The sequence below is a fragment of the Lytechinus pictus genome, chromosome 13 (assembly GCF_037042905.1).
Source record: "Lytechinus pictus isolate F3 Inbred chromosome 13, Lp3.0, whole genome shotgun sequence".
Classification (NCBI taxonomy): domain Eukaryota; kingdom Metazoa; phylum Echinodermata; class Echinoidea; order Temnopleuroida; family Toxopneustidae; genus Lytechinus; species Lytechinus pictus.
This window is the reverse complement of record NC_087257.1, coordinates 18,390,984-18,412,500: the sequence shown is the minus strand read 5'-3', so window position 1 is coordinate 18,412,500 and position 21,517 is coordinate 18,390,984. Positions and strand designations below refer to the sequence as shown.

Sequence of the window (21,517 nt, the reverse complement as noted above, 5' to 3'; positions counted from 1 at the left end):
ATTTACGTTTTCTGTTAATATTAATGTTACGATCTTATACCCACTGTCAATTTATGATATTTAATTGATTTTATTTCATTTATTTTGGCAATAACAAGAAAGAAATGTAATGGTTTTATTTTTTCAAATCATGGAGACGAACAAACAGTTCAATGTGGTATTGCAATCATATCGGTTCAGTTCATATTTGAATTAATTCTGATGATATTCATTCGCTATGCACATCAGTCGCATTAACCGATATAATAAAATATTGTGATAGTGCCGCCAACCACGCCCCCACCCCCACTCATACGTCGCTTATAGTCCAGATTCTGAACCTCTGGAGATTATTGGTAACAGGTTGAGACTGTGTGCAAAAAATAATAGTTTTATATGTTTGTAGAGAATTCCACGGATGTGCCGCCTGAAGTGCTAGCAAACAGGACCGAGTTCTGGAGGGGGAGAATGAGGGAACTTCAGGGAGACATCATGGTTGCTTCGTGCTTTCAGGTATGATTAAGATTTTCTAGAATAGGCCTATTTCTCTCATTTCCGAACTAACAATTCAGGGGCCCCTTAACCGGTGGTGGCCGCGGGCTTCAGACCCACCCCCCCCCCCACACACACACACTTCTCAATGAACGTTATAAACGTTTACAAAAACGTAAGAAATACCATCTCACTGTGTTTTTTGCTTAGCCAGAACCCCACCCAAACCCTACACTTTGCGATCGCTTCGTGTACCCTACAATATCCCTTGTCGATTATTGTAAATGCTCACCGTTAGACAAAAAATTACTTTGAGATCTCTGACGGATTCCCATTTACGGTGAAGCCGACTGACACATTTTCACTATACATTTGTACTGTTAGGCCTATATTGAGACTCACTGGCGTACAGATGGGAGATATGGGAGCCCCCCTCCCCCCCCCCAAAAAAAAGTATTACAACCAAGAAAAAAAGAAGAGAGATAAAGAAAGGGGAAGGGTGAAATATATAATTTTCTGAATAGTATGTCAAAATATATTACAATACTAGAATTTTAATTAAAATTTTGTTCACTCGCTTCGCTGGCTCGTAGCTCTTTAGAAATGGTGTTCCCTATCCTATGTACGCCACTGACCTGACTGATTAAAAATGCACATTTATGTTTTATTAATTGGTCTATATCAATTTTATCATTGACCTATCAATTTTCTATATTCATTAGTATCTGAATTAATTGATTTATCTATTTTGTTCATGATTTGGTTTGATATTCAGGTTATCATCGGTATCACAGGAGGGATCGGTTTTTTGCTTAGGTTTCTCGGGCCCCTAGTAATCGCCCCTACCATCGCTCTTATTGGTCTTTCTCTCTTCCCTGCTGCGGCTGGCTTTGCGGGTTCACACTGGGGTATAGCCTGTTTGTAAGTACCGGAATACTCTTTTCTTTTTTTTTAATGATAAATATATTTATGATGATTAATAACAGATATTTAAAGAAAACATTAATTAAAAATGAAAGTTTACGAAATAAGACAGTACCCCCTCCGTAAGTACTGGAATTTTATTTTCTTTTTTTAATGATAATATTTGATGATGATTTAAAAAATTATGTAAAACAGAAATTTAAAAAAATGTGTGGAGTTTACAAAATATGACAGTACCCTACCAGTCTGTGTGATGTTTCTCTCTTCATTCAAATTAAGTTCTTGTTATACTATTATAATGTATTTGGCCTTTAAAGATTTAGGAATAAACTTGTATTATTGACGTACTCCCTTTTCTTTCTTGTTTCTTTCCTTTCATAATTACGCAGTACTATTGGATTAATGGTCCTGTTTTCCCAGTACTTGTCACGTGCCTACATCCCATTCTGTTCATTTTCGAGATCTCAGCAAAAACTTCGACTAGTCAAGATGTACATCTTCAGATTATTCCCTGTGAGTCACAAACTCTGTGCGTGTCGACTATGAGCAATGTGTTAAATCAAAAACAACACAGAAGTTTTGAATATAGGTGCTCGTTTTGGGGTATTTTAATTCAAGATTTCTATCTATTTGATATCGTGGATATTAGCTTGAGAATCAAATACACCGATTTTTTTTTTTTTTTTTTTACTATAAAAGACTAAAACCAATGGCAGTGTAGGTCTGGCCACTTTGATTTTTCCACCTCTTTTTTATCACCCCATCATACTTTAATATAATAATCAACATTTAGTGTATATCCACCAGTTTAAAAAGTAGGGGGTCTGGGATCGTTTTTTTCAAGAGGGAGTGCTGGTTTGATTATAAAGAAATTGGCAAGCCCCCCCCCCCCCCCTCCCCTCAAAAAGGTCTTCCCGAATGAAGGCCATTGTGATGTAGAACTTTTTGGGGTGGCTTCAGCCTCCCCGCTTCCAGGGCTATGTCAAAAAGGTGACCACTTATTTATCAGAATGTTGGTCTAGTACTTCTAGGCCCCGTCTTTACAAAGAAAATCCTGGATCCGCCCCTTGAAAACTCAAGATCCTATTTTTTTGGTTTACAAAGGACTTTGTTCAAATTTTCCGTTGAAAATATCATGAAAATGATGGATTTCCAAAGAATTGAGGTTGATCGGATCAATCGTAACTCTTGGTAAGACGAGATATGTTTTAAGTGAAAAAAATAGAGTATTTATGAAGTATCACCGTTTGATAACATTTACTTTTAAAAATGAAAATTATAAAGAAAAATGTGTTGATATTTTGTATACCTGATTGTTATTTTAACAGACCTACTTCTTGTTTTCATTTAGGTGATTATGGCGATACTTCTTTCATGGGCTTTCACCTACATCCTTACAGTGTATGATGTGTTTCCAGACAGTCCGACTGTTTATGGATACCCGGCGAGAACGGATATCCGAACTTCGGTTCTTCAAGATGCCCCGTGGTTTAGATTCCCGTATCCGGGTAAGTGCGATGACAATTATGAACACTGAGCTCACTCAAGAGACAACAAGAAGGCATGCAAAATGACTTATTTTGTCCCTATACCAACTGTTGTGAAGTACACTATAAAAACAGAACAGTAAAAAATGACTACTTAATAGGGTCAGCTGGATGCAACTGTTATTCTAGTCATATTTGACTATTTTATTTTACTAGAACAGAATTATTTCTAACTAGAATATTATGTCAGAAATGTGACTATCAGTGATAGCCATATTAGTTGCACCCAGCTGACTACTGGTGTAGTCAATTTGACTGATTTGTTATAAGAGTGTATAAACAAATTATTTGAAGAGAACGAAACACAACTTCAGCTCCGTTATGTATATTAAGAACGAAAGTTCCGAATGTTGGCAATGATCGGTAGGCCCTACTTACTCTTTATCATCCATGCATAATAATTATGTTATGTTTGGACTGATAATAATGTCAAATTATTAAGTTGACTCATGTTTACAGTCTGCACTCTTAAAACAAATCAGTCAAAGTGACTAATTAATCGGGTCAGCTGGGTGCAACTGTTATTATAGTCATATTTGACTATTTTCTAGTTGTATGTTACAAGAACAGAGTTATTTCTGACTAGAATATACGACAGAATTGTACCCAGCTGACTACTGATCTAGTCAATTTGACCATGTTGACTGATTTGTTTTAAGAGTGTGGTTTCGTCAGCTATCACCGCCCCTTCGTAATGATGATGATGATGTGTGGTGGTGGTGATGGTTGTGGAGGCAGTGATGTTATTGACGTTATGATGCTTGGTGGTGATGACGATGAGGATGACGGTAAGCATACATTTGGTGCTGATGATGGTGATGATGACAATAATTGGTTATGATAGTGATGGTGATAATAATGATAATGATGATCATGATGGTGATTATGATGATGACGATAATGATGAAGATGATGATGACGATGTTGGTGCTAATGATACAGTTGATGATGATGATGATGATGATGATGATGATGATGAAGATAATGGTGATAATTATGTCGATGTTGGTGATATAATTATTATGATGATGAAGATGATTGTGATGATGATGATGGTGATGATGAAAGTGATGGAGATGTAAATCAATTCACTCTTATTTTTCTAAACTTTCCATAGGTCAATGGGGTCTTCCTACTCTCAGTGTCGCCGGAGTTTTCGGCATGCTGGCAGGCGTTCTTGCGTCAATGATCGAGTCTGTAGGTGACTACTACGCATGCGCAAGACTAGCTGGAGCCCCTCCCCCTCCAACTCACGCGGTAAATCGAGGTATATTCATCGAAGGCTTTTCGTGTGTGCTCGCCGGAGCTATCGGGTCGGGGAACGGGACAACATCGTACAGTGAAAACATAGGTGCCATTGGTATAACAAAGGTTTGTTAGGTGTTTCCCCTTTTTCCCCTCATATTTTTCAAGGGACGTGGCTGTTTATAAAGGCATTTGTCAGTGTATGATCGATATCATAGAGGACAAAATGATAAAAAGTCACAATTCGAAATCGTTATTAGTATAATTATTTTTGAAACCATAAAGCTGACTTTGTAATGATTAGACTATTATCAAAGAAAGTGAATTGTTCCATTTCATCGCATAGTCGCCGCGTAACCCAACGGGAACTATAATTATTATGGAACCCTCTTTACAAAAAGCCGGTAATATATAAGCGACGAACCGACCCGGCGACGTGATCACGCGATAGAATGGAACCAGCCACAGGAGATGGCTCTCTGATGATTAATTATTGAATGTTCTCATTACAAAACTTTATACCTACTCATCATCCTAATTTGTTTATTATTTTGATGCATCACAGACCCAGGGGTTGCTGGTTTTCTAGGGTTAATTCACTTGGGTTGGGACGGGTATAGGCCACTAATGGTGATTAGATAACTATACACAATCAATTAAAAAATAATAATAAACATGTCCAGTTGCAAAGTGTATGCATTGAGGTATACAGTTTTTATCGCCCATACACATTTTCGCCCTGGTATTTCTTTGTTTCAGGTCGGAAGTAGGAGAGTAATTCAAACCGGTGGAGCGATCATGATCCTAATTGGTTGTCTACCGAAGTTCTCAGCTATCTTCGTCACCATTCCTGATCCTATTGTAGGAGGGATGTTCTTCGTTATGTTTGGTACGCCTTCTCGAATTATTCATTTTACATTACCACAAAAAATAATGTTTCTTCTTTCTTTTAATTCTCAAAACCTTTCTCTAAATAGAAAAAAATGGAAAGTGATCTTCTTTGGGGGTAAACATTTATTCGGAGTAAACCTTTAGAGAGACAAAGGTTTGGTCAAATAAATAATAAAGTATATAATATAAAAAATGAATGAACAAAATGATAGTAATAATGATAATGATAATAATAATGCTTATAACAATGATGATAATAATGATAATGAAAATAATAAGAATAAGAATAATAATGATAATAATATTAATAATAATAATAAAAATAACAATAATAATAATATTAATAATAATAATAATAATAATAATAATAATAATGGTAATGATGATAATGGTAATGATGATAATGATTATAATAATCATAATGAAATCATAAATCAAAATCATGTTGATTTTTTTCTCTTTTTTTATTTTGTTTGACAGGCATGGTGGCAGCGGTGGGCTTATCAAACCTTCAGTATGTTGATCTCAACTCCTCAAGAAATATCTTCGTTCTTGGCTTTGCCATATTTTCTGGCCTCTGTGTGCCGAGTTGGATCGAGACAGGAAACAACAGAGATTACATTGCTACAGGTATAGGCCTGTCATGTTCTTGTTTCTGTGGAGTCAAATTTGACTAGAAATTGGGTCAGATTGGAGTCAAATCCATTTCGATTTAAAGTGGTTCCTATTCTGAATTAATTTGACTCTAAATAGTGCGCCATCACTATCGAGAATTAAATCAATAAGAGACAGCGTGACTAGGAAACAAGTCAATTTGACTCAGATGAAGTTATGTTTGCATTAGTTTATCATAAGTGAAAATGTGCTTCAACATAATTATCATTTCATTCGTTCAAAGAATAGGGTCTATATCAAATTTGAATATTTTTAAAAGTCGTTTTTACTACGACTAACAAAATGGCATTTTGATCCATTTTATTGAATAAGAAACGATTAATCTTAGTCCAATGCTTCTGTTTCAGTACAGTTCATCAATTTTGACATTACGACCTCTTTGCCCTTGAGCTTAAAGGTTCCAATCAGTTTTTTTTATTTATAATAATTTAAGTGTAATTTTTAATCTACGACAAACCATAGACCTACAAGAATTACAATCAATATTATTGTTAAAAAAAAAAGTTTATCCCTTCATGTTATCCCCACTTGTCTTATCCTTAGTAATATTTTTTTATTATCTTCTCTCGAACGAAGTGAATTATAATCAACCCTCATTTTTCTCCCTATTTTCCTTAGGCATCCCTGAAATAGATCAGATCCTCATTGTTCTCCTGAGCACCAGTATGTTTGTTGGAGGATTCTTTGGGTTCATCCTCGACAACACAATACCAGGTATGTATTTATACCACTCTAGAATCAAACTAGTCAAAATGACTACCTTAGTAGTCAGCTGAGTGCAACTGATATACCAAGTTATATATTTTCTAGTCAGAAATAACAATTGTTCTATAAATTTGACTAGGAAATATTGAGGTATGACTGAAAAAAAAACAATTTCACGTAAATATATAATTGAACGTTCTAGTTTGTCATTTTAACTAAATTTAGTTGTTCTTTGAGTTCACTTTATACCTAGTCATATTACGTGAGGTGTCGTTGGGACCTGCCCTGAGACAAGGTCGTATATGGAAGAGTTTCTTTGAGAGTATTGTTTTTGCTTTCAGGAAAAATGCCAAGCAAAGGAGTGAAGCATCAGAGTTTCTTATGTTTTTATGTGTTTTTTTAGGGTATTATTATGTACCGCATAATGGATTAATAGCCTTTCACATTACTTGGGGCACTATTTTCGACAGCAAAGGTTCGATCTGAATAAAAAAAAACTGTCGAAATATGAGTCAAAAGTGGTGGATGATCAAAGTGTGGCCTTTGCCATTAATAAATTTCATCCACGAACATTTGAGAGTTTTTTTTTTTATAAAACGATCATGTTAAGAAATCCACTTGGTTGATACATCCATGTTTTCCGTGTATTGCATTGCGTTTTCTTCATATTATTATTATATTTTGCTTTCCGTTGATATCCCAAAATTTGGAATTGCAGTATTTCATTGAACCCATTATAAGAAAGCCAATGAAAGGGAACTTATTTTCAGGGTTATAATTTTCTTTTCAGGAACCGCTGAAGAGAGGGGTATTGTCAAATGGCAACGCATCACCGGAGACGGGGAGTCTGGCGCGTTAAACGAAAGAGTGACCGAACTCGTCAACAAGTGCTACGAGCTCCCGTGGCTGTTGACGCGGATTGTCAATAGGGTACCCTGTTTCTTTTATTTGCCATTCTGCCCGAACTTCATTGGTTGCTGTAAACGACGGAAACGATCTGGTAAATGAAGATTTTTTCTTTCTTTTTCTTTTTCAGTCAATTCCGTTTTAGAAAAATCCGCAATTGCAATGATTCTTAAGAACTTCTCCTCTGCCTTTCTCTTCTCAAGTGTCATGATCGCCCCTTCCTGTGCTCTTTCCTCCCTCGTTCTCCCTCCTCCTCTCCCTCTCCCCCACCTCCCCCTCTCTCCATCCCCTTTCTCCCCCCCCCCCCTCTCTCTTTTATCTTCTATTCGCTTCTCTCTTTAGTCTCTTATAATTATGTCAATGTCTCCTTCATTTGATATGACTTTATTTGATATTTTGCTTACATTTTCATAACATAACGAATGTATTTAATACCGTTTTGGCAGCATGAATCGTTGCTAAAATTGTATTTTAAAAATTTCCAAATAAAAAGGATCTACTACCAAATTATATCATTCCCCATTTATAGGAGAAGTACTGTCATCGTAAGCAGATTACTTGTAACAAAATGTCTTTTTCATCTCTCGCTTTCGTTCAAACTTCAAAGTACTTATTTGATTATTCACAATCATAACATTTCTTACTCTTCATGAGTTTGGTGGCTTTCCTCATCACAATTTCGCTTTCTTTTCTGAATTAGACCCGGAACAACCAGAAGCCATAAACTCCATATCTACTACAACACCACTGTGAATCGTCTTCCAACATGTTGATGGATAAAACAAGGTATTCTTGCTCGTGTCCAACGTAGAGGGCGACTGATCGCTAAGTAAAAAAAATGGTCATCCACCGATTCGGAAGTTTGCGAAGGATCTCGTTCACTTAGAGCAGAGCGAGTCGACTACCGTTTGATATTTAAACAGGCCCTTCTATTAACTTTATGACAACATAAGTAAACATATTTAAACTTATCTTTAAAAATAGGCGGAGGGCAAAGACCAAAATAATGCCTATCGCTATGTGTCCTTTCATCCTTCATGAAAACTTTCGTTTTTGCTCTCTAAATTTGATGGAAGTCAGTATTATTTACTGTAAATGCATAGGGTTTTGGTAACTTATTGGAAGTTTGGTTATATAATTTTTAAATTATTGTGGCATAATCATGTTCAGATTAAGGTCTTCAGAGAAGTAGACATAACGATTTTAGAATCAATCATATTATGATCAAGGTTTTTGTAGCTGAAATTAATATGAAATTGCACTTGCTGGGTAATGAAGAAAAAGATTTCTACTCATTTTGTTTACAAAAAAAAAAATGGTTTAATAACTTGTGGACTAGATGTCTATGATTCAGTTTATAGCATGATATGGTCATGGGAGGATATATATATATATATATATATATATGATAACAATCATTTTTTCCCGGTTTGTCTTTCACATTTTAAGGTGAATCTTCCTTTCAAAGCGTTTATAACGCAAATTGATGTGATCAAAACGGTGCCATTTTTATGAATTTTATTATATATTTTGAAATGTTTTATGGAACTTTTTATAGGATGTCAATAATGCACAACTTAAAAAATGATATAAATCCTTAAAAGTCAGTTATGTCAAATAGGTTGCGATGTTTCAGGGGCGAAATGATTTTAATTCAGTTAAAATAGATTATTTTCCACGGGAAAATGTGCCCCCCCCTTTTTTTGTGGAAAATCCTGGATCCGCCCGACTTCTTTCGACCCTTATCTCTAATACCAAAATAATACAGCCTCATGTATTGGCTGAGATTGAGAAGAATATGCGTGCATCATGTGAATGTGTTGAGGTGGGTGTTTCATGAAGCTGTTCGTAAGTTAAGAGCGACTTTAACAACTGGTGAACATTTCTTACGCGCCAGTGGCGTAGCTACGGGGGGCACGAGCCCCCCCCCCTGAGATTTGGTGTGCCCCCCCCCCAAGTGCCCCCCTGAAAAAATGGCGGAGCCAAAAAAGGGAGAAAGAAGAAAAGAAAAAGAAGGGAAATGACAGAAGAAAAAAGAAGAGGAAAATAAGAGAAGGAAGACAAGTGAATAAAATAATTTTGGGGGAAGACTTGTAAAAAAATCTTTCATGTTACTAAATAAAATTTCTATTAACCAATTTGGGCCTTTTCAGAATGGAATATCGACAAGCTTAGGAATAATAGGAAGATAGTCATCATTTTCATATGACAAAATATCCTTAGAATGTCCCGGTCCTTTGTTAAAACAATAACAAAAAATATCAGTTTGCGCTTCGCGCTCGCATCATTCATTGAGTGTGATCCACATCCACTTCTCAATTTTCCTACACAATACTTGAAATACTGTTTAAATTGACCTTTTTCAGTTTGTAATATCAAAATGTTTTCTGCTCGCGCTTGCATTATAAATCTTCATGATTAAAAAATGTATTCAGAATGCCTAGATTATAGGTCTAAATCTAAAACTAAATCGCGCACACGCATGTTTATTGAGACAGCCTGCATGTTCTTTATTTAAAATATGCTTAAATTATCCAGTTTCAGATCAGAATAAATTGTCTGCTTGCGCTTCACGCTCGCATTATTAATGATACCCAATTAACCATATCCTATTCATGATTTACAAAATATGAATAGAGTGTCCCGCTTTTAGGTCTGATATCTCAATTTTCTTCCGCTCGCGCTTCGCGCTCGCATCAAGTGTTTTGTTACATATCTATATGATTACAAAAAGCGCTCCCATTATTGAAATATGTACCGTATTTGTGGGTAGCTGTAAACATGTCCTTAATAGGTCCCTTTCCGATCATGCTAGAAAATTTATTAAAAATTTCTGCTCGCGCTTGTTCGCAGTAATTATCTATATTACATACGCATCTTGTTCAGGGTCACAAACATTGCCCAGAATGTTAAATTTTCAGGACAAAATACATGAAAGATATATAAAAATTTGCTCGCAAATCGCACTTTTTTATATTGGGCTTATGAGATTATTTCATATTTATGTTGTTTTATAAAAATAAAGCTAAGAAGTGACTGATCGGGAAAATATAGGTGAAGATAATTTTGGGCCCCATCCCCTATTGGCGAAAGTGGGATCAGCCCTTGTGACACATACACACACAATGCCCCCCCCCCCAGGAAAAAAATCCTAGCTACGCCAATGTTACGCGCTAAGTAATCACCAATGAACAAATTATCATTTACCACAAGGATGGATCACCATGCAGTCGTTCTTAAAGTTGCTCTTAACTTCGAACAGCTTTATGAAACGCCCGCCCCCCCCCCCCTCCCCCCGTGGTGGTGCCGGGGTATTTCGGGGGACAAGACTACCAAAAATGATTTTTTTTTTTGTCTCTGAGCTAGATAGAATTACACGACGCAGCATGCCTTTATTTTTGATAATCATAGTCTCAATTCTCTTTTTTATCGCTACTTGAAAAAAAAGGTGGTTGTCGCCCACTGCCCTATGCGGCTGCCCCCACTTGACCTCATAGTGGAAGATTTGCTCAGTGAAAAGCCTTTCGTGTATTTAAAAAGTTGCTGTAAAACAATAATTTAATTTAAAAAAAACATTGTTTACCTATGTTAACGATAGAAATGTCTTCCCCAGATGTTAAGTTGATTATAAGGTTGTGTGTTTATTTGTGGCGATGAGCTATATTATGTCGAGGGATAAAATGCTTTTATACTATCATTGTCTGTCGTGCTGCATGTTATTTTCTTGAAAGCACGAAAACAGTTTTTTTTTAGTTTTTGTCTCACCTGCATAGCAGAGTGAGACTATAGGCGCCGCTTTTCCGACGGCGGCGGCGGCGGCGGCGGCGGCGTCAACACCAAATCTTAACCTGAGGTTAAGTTTTTGAAATGACAGCATAACTTAGAAAGTATATGGACCTAGTTCATGAAACTTGGCCATAAGGTTAATCAAGTATTACTGAACATCCTGCCTGAGTTTCATGTCACATGACCAAGGTCAAAGGTCATTTAGGGTCAATGAACTTAGACCATGTTGGGGGAATCAACATCAAAATCTTAACCTAAGGTTAAGTTTTTGAAATGTCATCATAACTTAGAAAATATATGGACCTAGTTCATGAAACTTATACATAAGGTTAATCAAGTATCACTGAACATCCTGCATGAGTTTCACATCACATGACCAAGGTCAAAGGTCATTTAGGGTCAATGAACTTTGGCCGAATTGGGGGTATCTGTTGAATTACCATCATAACTTTGAAAGTTTATGGATCTGATTCATGAAACTTGGACATAATAGTAATCAAGTATTACTGAACATCCTGTGCAAGTTTCAGGTCACATGATCAAGGTCAAAGGTCATTTAGGGTCAATGAACTTTGGCCAAATTGGGGTATTTGTTGAATTACAGCCATAAATTTGAAAGTGTGTTGGTCTAGTTCATAAAACTTGGACATAATAGTAATCAAGTATCACTGAACATCCTGTGCGAGTTTCAGGTCACATGATCAAGGTCAAAGGTCATGTAAGGTCAAAGAACTTTGGCCACGTTGGGGGTATTTGTTGAATTGCCATCATATCTCTATAAGTGTATTGGTCTAGTTCATAAAACGTGGAAATAAGAGTAACCAAGTATCTTGTGCGAGATATAGTAGTTTTCAAAATCAGCACTGCTGCTATATTGAATCGCGTGATGCAGGTGAGACAGCCAGAGGCATTCCACTTGTTTTGTTTTAGTATCGGTATGTTGTGCAAGTTCATTTTGAGAGCTTCCTCCCCTTTCCGAATTGAATGGGTTTTTTTTTAATTGAATTGAATGTTTCTTCGAACCTGTACTTTGTTTTCAAATATAAAAAACAGTGCAGATGTGATGTTTGTTAAACATCGGAATGACCTCCTTAACGATTGCATGTGAAGGAAACAGTCATTATTTGAAAACAAAATGATAACTATACAGTAGGCCTGAAAACTGGTCACTGATAAAGTGAGGGGGCTAAGTCAAAAAGGAAGCCGCCGACCACATTATTATCAATTGTTGTCGTGGAGCAAGATAGCGGCGAAAATGCAACAGAACCAAAGTCCTTTATATGTTTTTTAGTGGTTCACTTTTCATTAGTCCTTTTATATTTCCCATAAACTTGCATGTTTAAAGATAACTTTTCACGATTATTGTGTTAAATCATAAAAGAGTGTATAAAATTTGAACAGGCCTATGCATTGAATTCACGTGTGGTGTATATTTTTAGTTGTTCTTTATTTAATGAAAGGGAACTTTATGCTTTAATGGGAGGGGTTGTTGGCATGTAATATAAACGTTGGAGTTCTTTAACTCGGTTGAGTAAAACACAAATTTTAAATATTATTTCGCTCATCAAGACTGGTGTTTACGTAATGTTGGTGTTATCAGCTCTGAATTTATTGTAAATTAGCTCAGGTTGTATATATATAAAATCATCGATCATGGATTACAAAAAGTATTACTTTGTAGACTCAAGTTTTATAATTACTTGTATATAAAACGTGGTTTATAAGCCATTATAATTATGTATGACATTAAATTTACATTATTTTGTAAATCTTGCCTCTATAGACCTCATTGTTTTTCGTTGTGTGTGTGCGTGTGTGGGGAGGATGATAAGCAACAAATCCGATTCGAGTATATAAATATTGTAGAATCTTTCAAAATAATAGTTTATACGTATAATAAAAACATCATTACTCTCAATTCTAAATTGATGGAGGTTTATCTCTCTCTATAATGGCCTTAATAGAGTTTGTCCATGATTATACACTTGAACTTCAATTATACTTTAGATAATAAAATATAAAACGAATAAGCATAATTATGTTTTCCATTACAGGTCATATGTACACTGAAAAAAAAGCGCCTAGTGCGACCCCCACCCCGGTTCCTCTGCCCTAGCTGCTATATACCGATTTCAGTTTAGTCTGCTGTGCAAATCCTTCACTCGAGTTAAGGGTCTGAATTGCAGCCTATATACTCATGACTTGTGCACTGAAGGCCCTAGCAAGTTTTGTGTGTGCTAGTCTTTGCGTGGAGACACACTTGTTGATCAAAGTTTCCATCAGGGTCTGTGCAAGGAGATATCTCCTTGGTCTGTGCCTACAGACTAATTTCAGTTCAGGCAGGGGAAATGCGCGAAAAATAATTGAAACATGGGGGTCTTATGAAAATCTTCCCCGAACAATTAAAATGCGGAACAGTTTTAAAATGGGATGTACCCTAGCTCCCCCTTTTTTGTGGGGGGCAGTCTCCTCCATAGGCGGCGGAAGCGGAGGGGACAGGTCCCCCCTAAATTTATTGTTAATAACCTTTTTTTTTTTTTTTGGCTTGTCAAAAAATTATGTTGGTCCCCCCTAAAATTTTGGTTGATATATAACCCTTTTTTTTTGCTTGTCAAAAAATTTTGGTCGTCCCCCCCCCTAATTTTTTTGGCTTCCGCCGTCAATGGTCTCCTCTATTCCCAACATGTTTATATGATATAATCAAAATACGAAACAAATGATGTTGGAAATGGGAATAAACAAAATGAAATGAAATGAAAGCGGGTAGGGGCTGACCATGCAAGCAACAAGTTCACCTTTCATGCTCATATGTTATCGTAAGTTTTACGTTTTGAGCACGCCAGAAAACAGCCCCTGGCCCCTGTGAGGGGCGACCCTCCGCGACGCCAGGCCCTCTGATGGTTTATTGATCAGCTTGTTAAACGAGTGCCTTTAATCAAACACAAGTTCAAATCATTTCGCTCATAAACTAATAGTTCTTTAGCCCAGTCTTTTAGTGGTGCAATTTATTTGTTTTAACCTATTCACATCTAATATTATTTATTTATTTATTTAGATATTTATTTATTTGTTTATTCATTCATTCATACATTTATTTATTTGTTTATTTATTCATTCATTCATTTATTTCGCATAACAAAAGAAGGGTAGGTTCTGTATAGAGATGTATACTAATTACGTTATATCTATATCTCTATGGTATAGCCCAAGTAAGCATCTGCTCGTTTTCATCAGAGCCGTTATTAAAAAAACAAGAAATCAAAACATTGCAGTAAATACATCCAGATTTACTAACGAAACATATTACTGTTTGAGTACTAAGGAAAGATAAAAATATGACAATGAACAATTAAAGCCAATTAAATACAATTTATCCAAAATAAACAATAGCAAAGTTTTCATCGGAAATCCCTTGAAGTCTATACAGAAGTAAAAGACACGCTAAAATCTAAACAGCAGGTACCGGTACTCAGTACACAATTTTATCACAAAAGAAAATGATTGGATAATGGTTTTCTTCGGTTAGCGTGCATGGTCAGAGATGCATCTCGTAGAGCATCTCTATTTTACATTTTGAAATGACAAAACAACACGTGGTATCCGGTACTGTACTGTAGCAGCGCCAGGTGAGGCGATATTCGCACGTGTCAATAAAGTTTTTTTACATTTGTTTTTCATGAAAGAAACTTTCCAGACGGAATCGTCCATGTAGAGAATTAGGGGGAATAGAAAGAATGTGTATCATTGACCATGTTGTCATATAATCTCCAGATGCAAAATCGATAATGTCAATTGTAATAATATTTATAGATTTCCTGGAATTGGATACAGGGTTACTAATTTTAACTTTTTTGCATGAGTGTCTAGAGTTTTAAATTAAAGAATATCCCCCTCCCTAATGGAATGACTGGAATGTAGAACTCCATGCACTTTCAACTTTACCGCGCCAAATCTGTGCATTACGTCCATGCAGCAAGACCAACATCGTGCCGTAGCAACTGCACCAGCGCCGAGTACCGGTACTCCATCCAGATCGGCCGCACAGGCCATACCGCTCGGCCCGGCGCCCGCCGCGCCCCCGTACCGTGCTGCTGACGTTGGCGGTCGCAGCTAGCTAGCTACCCGCAAGATTACATTTCTGTTATTCGCTGGTGTTGTTGACATGACGTGCTATCTTTTAATGACCTATTAGAGATGAAAATTGGACCTGAAATATGTCGGAATCACAAGCATCGGTAAGTCACACCATCAGAGACAATTTATAAGTTTCTTTCGTGTGCGATGATTTGCAGTGTTGTTGGGAACTTGTCTTCTGAAATTGAAAAGACAAAATGTGGTGAGACTGATTCATTGTGAGGAGCCCGAGTCTACAGCATGACATGTCATAAGTGCGGGGAGATGGATGATGCTACAACAAGCGCTAGATGATATAAATCGGGCCCCTAACTGTTACATGAATCATGGAAAGTGCTGCAAAGACAAAACAAATCCCAAAATTATATTGGCTATTGTTATCACACTAAAGTTAGCATTAAAGAGAAATTCCAGTACCGGGTAGTTGCAGTAAACACTGATTTCATGAGAAAGTCTGTAACTTGTAAGTGTAAAACCAGACTTAATCAGTATATCATCGAGGATCTAGATCTGGTACAGAGTACAGTTACATAAACTGAACTTTGTGAAATCTTGAAATCTACGCTGAATAATGTTCAGACTGAACTTCCCCAACACAGATAAGCGCACGTGGGACTGTGTATAATTATTGCTTTGACTTGAGCGTCGGGCCCGACGCTCTATCCGAATCCTGTGCTTATTTGCTGATTTCTCAGCAATTACACAATTTCTTTCAGAATCCTTTGGCACATGCGTTTTATTTATAATACAAACAGACACTTTGGTGGTCATTTCATTGGATTCTGTACGAACTCATTTTGATATCGTTACCAAAACTAGCATTTACCTTTAAATAATAGCAAGTGAACCTAGTACTTATAGTACAGGTATTGTTAAAATTAAATAAAAAAGATTGTCAGATTTACGATTTGTAAATCTGACAATCTTTTTTAAAAATTGATTTTATATTAAAATTCTGAGGCGGTATTCTGAGGTCATTTTATCTTTAAAATATTTTATTTTATCTCTTAAAATGAAATTGGTATTCTGAGATGACAGTTTATCTCTCAGAGTCAGATAAAATTTAAAATTTTATCTTGTGTATAAATTTTATCTTGCGTATCTATGATGATACGCAACAGAGCAGTGGCTGCGTAGACATACCCATCGCGTATCTGGCCATTACAACGTTAACGCGGGTGATGTGCTTGTGCCCAAGTTACTTTGAAGAAAAAATAAAATAAACTTAAAAGAGGGTAGAGGCTATTTTATCTCCGCGACGTTGATTTGGTCAATATTTTTAGGTGAATTAACTCCAAATGTTGGCATGAAAATTAAGAAAAATGATATATTCATTGAAAACAACACCTCAAAGTTATTCCTGTACATAAGACTTTTCTCGACTAATATTGTCTTTTGAAATGATGCTTGAAAAGAGTATTGCCATTAAAAAAAAAAAAAAATCCCTGTAAAGACGCGCAAGCGTATAGTGCAAGCGTATTGAAGTAAATAAATTGACGCAATCTCACTCCTTCGCCACACCTCCTAGAGGAATGGATTTCCATTGGTTGAGTGATATGAGAGAGCTATAAAAGCTCGTTTCTAATTGGATATTGATTAAAAAATAGGTGTGCCTTTCAGAGATAAAATGAAGATAAAATTGTTCTCAGAATACCAATTTGGAGAGATTTTAAGGGTATTTTATGTCACTAATTTTAACGGAGATAAAATATTTTATTTTATCTGAGATAAAATGGATCTCAGAATACCACCCCTGGTGTTTAAATTGATCACTAAAAGTAAAATTAGTATCAAAATAGTCTAGTATCTAGGCCTAACGTTAGGCCTGTCTAACGAGTAACGTATAGGGGCCTAACATTGATTAACATAGATCTTATGCTTTAATAGCTAACTTAGATCTAGACAGCTTCAGTCTCTGTATTTTGGTTGTTCCGCAGTTCAGCGTTGGCTCCACTCACCAATACATAGTAAAGCTAAAATGTCAGAAATTGTTAAATAAATCCCCAGAAACGACAGTTATTCCTGTCTAGATCTAGACCTACACTCATTCAACGTTAAATCTACAGAATAGTAACAAACAGATCTAGTTTAGTTAGACCTCTACTATCTAGATCACTAGATCTAATTTACTTAACTTTGTCTTTAGGGCCTGCTAAGTAAGATCTAAAGGTACATGTAGATCTAGTTTCTGTGGGTAAATTACGTTAGATAAGGTGTCTGAAGCCATACTAAACTGTTAGCATAAAACAGATTGCACCTTTTTGGGGAAATTCATTGCCAGAAAAATGTGATTTGAATTTAGCTTTTACAAATGCATGGAAGGAGAAAATTCAGGGGCATCTTTTGACATGAAGGACGAAGGACAAGAACTATGATCATTTGAAATAAGGATTAAGAGATAAATTGCAAACCCTTATTTGTTTGTGTGGTACATCAAGGCTCCACATTAACTTTTTTTGGTGGTGGCCCGTTCGGGCCACCAAAACCATCAAATAATTTTTTTTGGTGGCCCGATATTAAAGTTTGGTGGCCCGAAAAATATAAAGAAAAACATTAAAAATTAATAAAACAAACTTCTGAAATATTAATTCTGCAGCCACTACCACTAAGTTACTTTCACTTTATCATCTTGTATGTAAACCTTGTTTGCTGTTATTTTACTTTGCTAATTGGTTTGTGGTAAAATATAAATTGTTTTTATCGTTGTAAAAATGAAATGATTGAAAGAGAATAAATGAATTTTATTGTTCGCAGGTTGTGTGGACTTTTTTTTTTATCTCCGTATAGACACACACTCATAATGGTAAAGTAAATAAATAGTGCATAGCAAACTCAGATAAATGTACAAAACAATGGTTTTTCATTTCTTCCTCTTTGAATCCTGAAACCTAGATTATGCAGGCCTCAAATCCAGTTTATTTCTGTTTTCTCTTTTGCAGCATATTATAGCAGGAGAAAATCACAGAAAAATATGCTGCAAAATTAGAACAATGCATAAAAGGGGGAAACAAATGAAAATAATTTTCAAAAAGTATATTACAAAAAGAAAACAAAAATAATAAAAGAAATATGTGAAATAAAACAAAAGAAAGAAAATGAAGAAAGAAAAAACGAAGAACAGGGAAAAAAAAAATTAGAGAGAGAAAAAAGAAAAGAAAATGAAAGAAAAATGAATAAAACAAAATTAATATAAACATGGGGTAAATTAAGAAGCCATTACGAATGTTTTTTAACAGCTGTGGCAACAGTCTATTCTGACTGGAATATAATTAAAAACCAAGCAAATAATTTTCACTTACCTTCTGGGAATGGCACATTTCTATTTTTATATCCTTTAGTTTGTATTATTTAATTTTCAGTAGAAACATATTTTTTTATCAGGCATATTCAATGGGAAGGGGTATAAATGGTTTAACCACTGTAAAAAAAATGAAAGAAAAAAAATAATAAGTAAACGGCAAAAGTTGAATCTGGAAAAAAAGCGTGACTGTGGGAAAAGTCCTTCCCTATATTTGCCAAAATGTTGGAAAAATTCACATTTCATATCGATGAAATGCCTTCCCAAAGTATTTTCTTTCTCAAGAGTGGTTTAAGAAGTCATTTATAAACAAGAAAGAAAGAAACTGTCTGTTCATTTTTGGCTAGAAAAGACACAGCTTCGAAAGAAACCAAGTATCAACATACATACAAATGCACATGTGGGACTGTGATGTACTTGCCTGAATAGGCTGAGCAAGATCTAGAGCACAGCTGTATGCAGTGGCTTCATGCAAACTCACGCCAGCCGGCCGGCGCGGCTGGCTGGATAATAGCTACTGTATGCTATAGCTGTAGGCCTAATATGCATACTTTGTGTGTGTGTGTATTTGTGTGTAGATCAACAAAAAGGGCGCATGACGAACTGGCTTGCAATTTGAACTGTAGAATGTTGATAAATGCGTGCAAAATTGGGAGAAAAATTGCGCTACTTTGAAAATTATTGGTTGCCCGATTCGGGCCACCAAAACTTAACATTTTATCAATAATGGTTGCCCGAAGTGAATTTCTGGTGGCCCCGGGCCACCGGGCCACCGCTAATGTCGAGCCTTGGGTACATGTAAGATTGCCATTTCCCTTGCGTTATAGATCTAGATCTAGAGACGAGTCTACATACTACGGTAAAAAGACATTTCTGTTAGGCACATGTTTTTCCCCTTCATAATTTTCCCAATCTTGTTAAAAATCAGGCATCAGAAAAAGCATCAAATTTCCTATTTGGTACTTCATCTTTGTATGGACAAAGATAAAGATCGTTCCCTTTGCCAGAAAACTTGTCTACCAGAGGAGCATCTTCCCAGATTCAATAGACTTTGGAACTCCCCCCCCCCCCTCAAAGCACAGTTAATTGTACTTGTACCTCTCTTCACATCTTTAAATAAGAGGTACAAAAAGACCTAGACCAAAAGCTTTGGTCTCTGTTATGTTGGTTGTTCCGCTGAAATACGTTGGCTCCACTCACCAAATACAGAGACCGAAGTTTTAGCGCCATGCCGCCATCTGTACAGGGGACTCAATGGCCATATGTTTATGTACTTAAGTACTTAAGTGAAGTTGCGTGACAGCCGAAGTAAGTCACTGTTTTTCCCCTTTTAAGTTTATTTTCCCCCGTTTTGGTGCGTTTCAGGCCAAAACGGATTAATAATCTCTATTTTGGTACAATTCTTTTGCAATATTTTTATGAAATAAAGACAAAAGACGATGAGCCCCGGTGGGGGGATTTTGCATTGTTCACCCCCTAATGGTGGCTGCACGATAGCGAGCCGTCTGTGTACGAGGAGAAATTAAAAGAATAAAGAAATGTTTAAAAACTCCTCGAAACAGACGGCTGCCAACTGTCTACAAAAGACCCAGCTCCGTTAATAGAGGTGGTTGAGTACTTGCACGCTGTAAGCAATCTATTTTATCAGATGATGTACATATACACTTGCACACTGCACTTCACCAGTAGTAGTACAACAATACACCAGACTGTAAATGAACTATCCTGCACTCTGACGTCATACCAAAAGTACTATCCTGCACTCTTACGTCAGAGTGCAGGATAGTGCGAGGTCTGGAATTATCTAGAAATATCTAGAATTTAGATCAAATATAGCATTCAGGGCAACTCAGTAACATGGGGAAGGAGGGGGTTGTATAAAACAAACAATGCACACACTCTTGTGCATAGAGGACCTAAATAATGAACTCTGTGCTCGACTCGCCAAATGGATATACCGCACTCTGTCCTGCGGACCTGGTGCGGTATATCCATTGGCTCTTCTCTCACATCGTTCATTATTTGGCCCTGCATGCATGCGCTTACTGTACGTGCATTATTTGTATATTATAGTAACTTTGCCATGCCATCGGTACCTTTCATGGAATCCTTCATATTGATTGGCTGTTGATCATTGTTACCATCAGGGCGCGACAAATCTGCTTGCCCGGGGCAAGTGTAAATGACCTGCGGGCAAGCATTTCTCAAAGTCAATTGCCCGATCGGGCAAGTGGTTGTTTTGGAAATAAAATATCAGTAGACCCTCTAAATTTCAATATCATTTGGATAATCACAACTTTCTCTCAGATTATGTCAAACCAGTAAAAAAACAGTGGAAACTGATATAAAAACAGCGCCAATTACCAATAATTTATTGCCAGGTACCTCGTTCGAAAAACGTGCCATCGCATCTTACGTTCTATGTGTGCAATGACTGCGCATGCGCTACTTGAGCAATTTGCAAAAAAAACCACCAAAAGTGGCTAAAATTTTTCATTTTGCAAAAATCCATGAAATGGCTATCTATTTTCCATATTACCTTGAAAATGTTTTGATAGTTGCAAACTACTGAAAAAATGAAGAATATTCAGCTCTTTCTTGACTCTCTTTACTCTGATTTATGATGATGTACTTGGTAAATGCTTTTTATTATTGTGGTCCCACATGTAGACTTTCATGTTGACCAAGTGTAAAATGATCAAACGATACGATCAACGATTTATGCTGCAACACCAAGAAAAAACCCCATGAAAGTCTACTTTCGGGACTACAATAAAAAAAATTGACCGAGTGTAACATCATAAAATGATGAAGAAAAGACGAGAGAGGTGAATATTCTTAATTTTCTTGATAGTTTCCAACTAATCTTTAAAAATTTCCAGGAAATATGGAAAATAAATGACCATTTCATGGATTTAAGATGCAAAATGTGAAA

At 36.3% G+C, this 21,517-nt stretch overlaps 2 protein-coding genes across 6 annotated transcripts in view; both read left to right on the top strand.

Moving 5' to 3' along the window:
- LOC129274603 (solute carrier family 23 member 1-like) overlaps positions 1–8,669 on the top strand; it is a 19,076-nt gene extending 10,407 nt beyond the window's left edge. For all 4 annotated transcript variants that reach the window (XM_064108513.1, XM_064108516.1, XM_064108512.1 and 1 more), the window contains 10 exons: positions 386–492; positions 1,247–1,392; positions 1,785–1,908; positions 2,747–2,903; positions 4,060–4,313; positions 4,947–5,076; positions 5,559–5,708; positions 6,372–6,467; positions 7,249–7,458; positions 8,065–8,669. In XM_064108513.1, the coding sequence (XP_063964583.1) occupies positions 386–492; positions 1,247–1,392; positions 1,785–1,908; positions 2,747–2,903; positions 4,060–4,313; positions 4,947–5,076; positions 5,559–5,708; positions 6,372–6,467; positions 7,249–7,458; positions 8,065–8,117 (1,427 nt within the window). In that variant the 3' untranslated portion in view covers positions 8,118–8,669. The remainder of the gene's footprint in view (positions 1–385; positions 493–1,246; positions 1,393–1,784; positions 1,909–2,746; positions 2,904–4,059; positions 4,314–4,946; positions 5,077–5,558; positions 5,709–6,371; positions 6,468–7,248; positions 7,459–8,064) is intronic.
- Positions 8,670–15,106: 6,437 nt separating this feature from the next.
- The window catches only part of LOC129275101 (protein boule-like), a 39,248-nt gene continuing 32,837 nt past the window's right edge, over positions 15,107–21,517 (top strand). For both annotated transcript variants that reach the window (XM_064109023.1, XM_064109022.1), the window contains exon 1: positions 15,107–15,385. In XM_064109023.1, the coding sequence (XP_063965093.1) occupies positions 15,365–15,385 (21 nt within the window). In that variant the 5' untranslated portion in view covers positions 15,107–15,364. The remainder of the gene's footprint in view (positions 15,386–21,517) is intronic.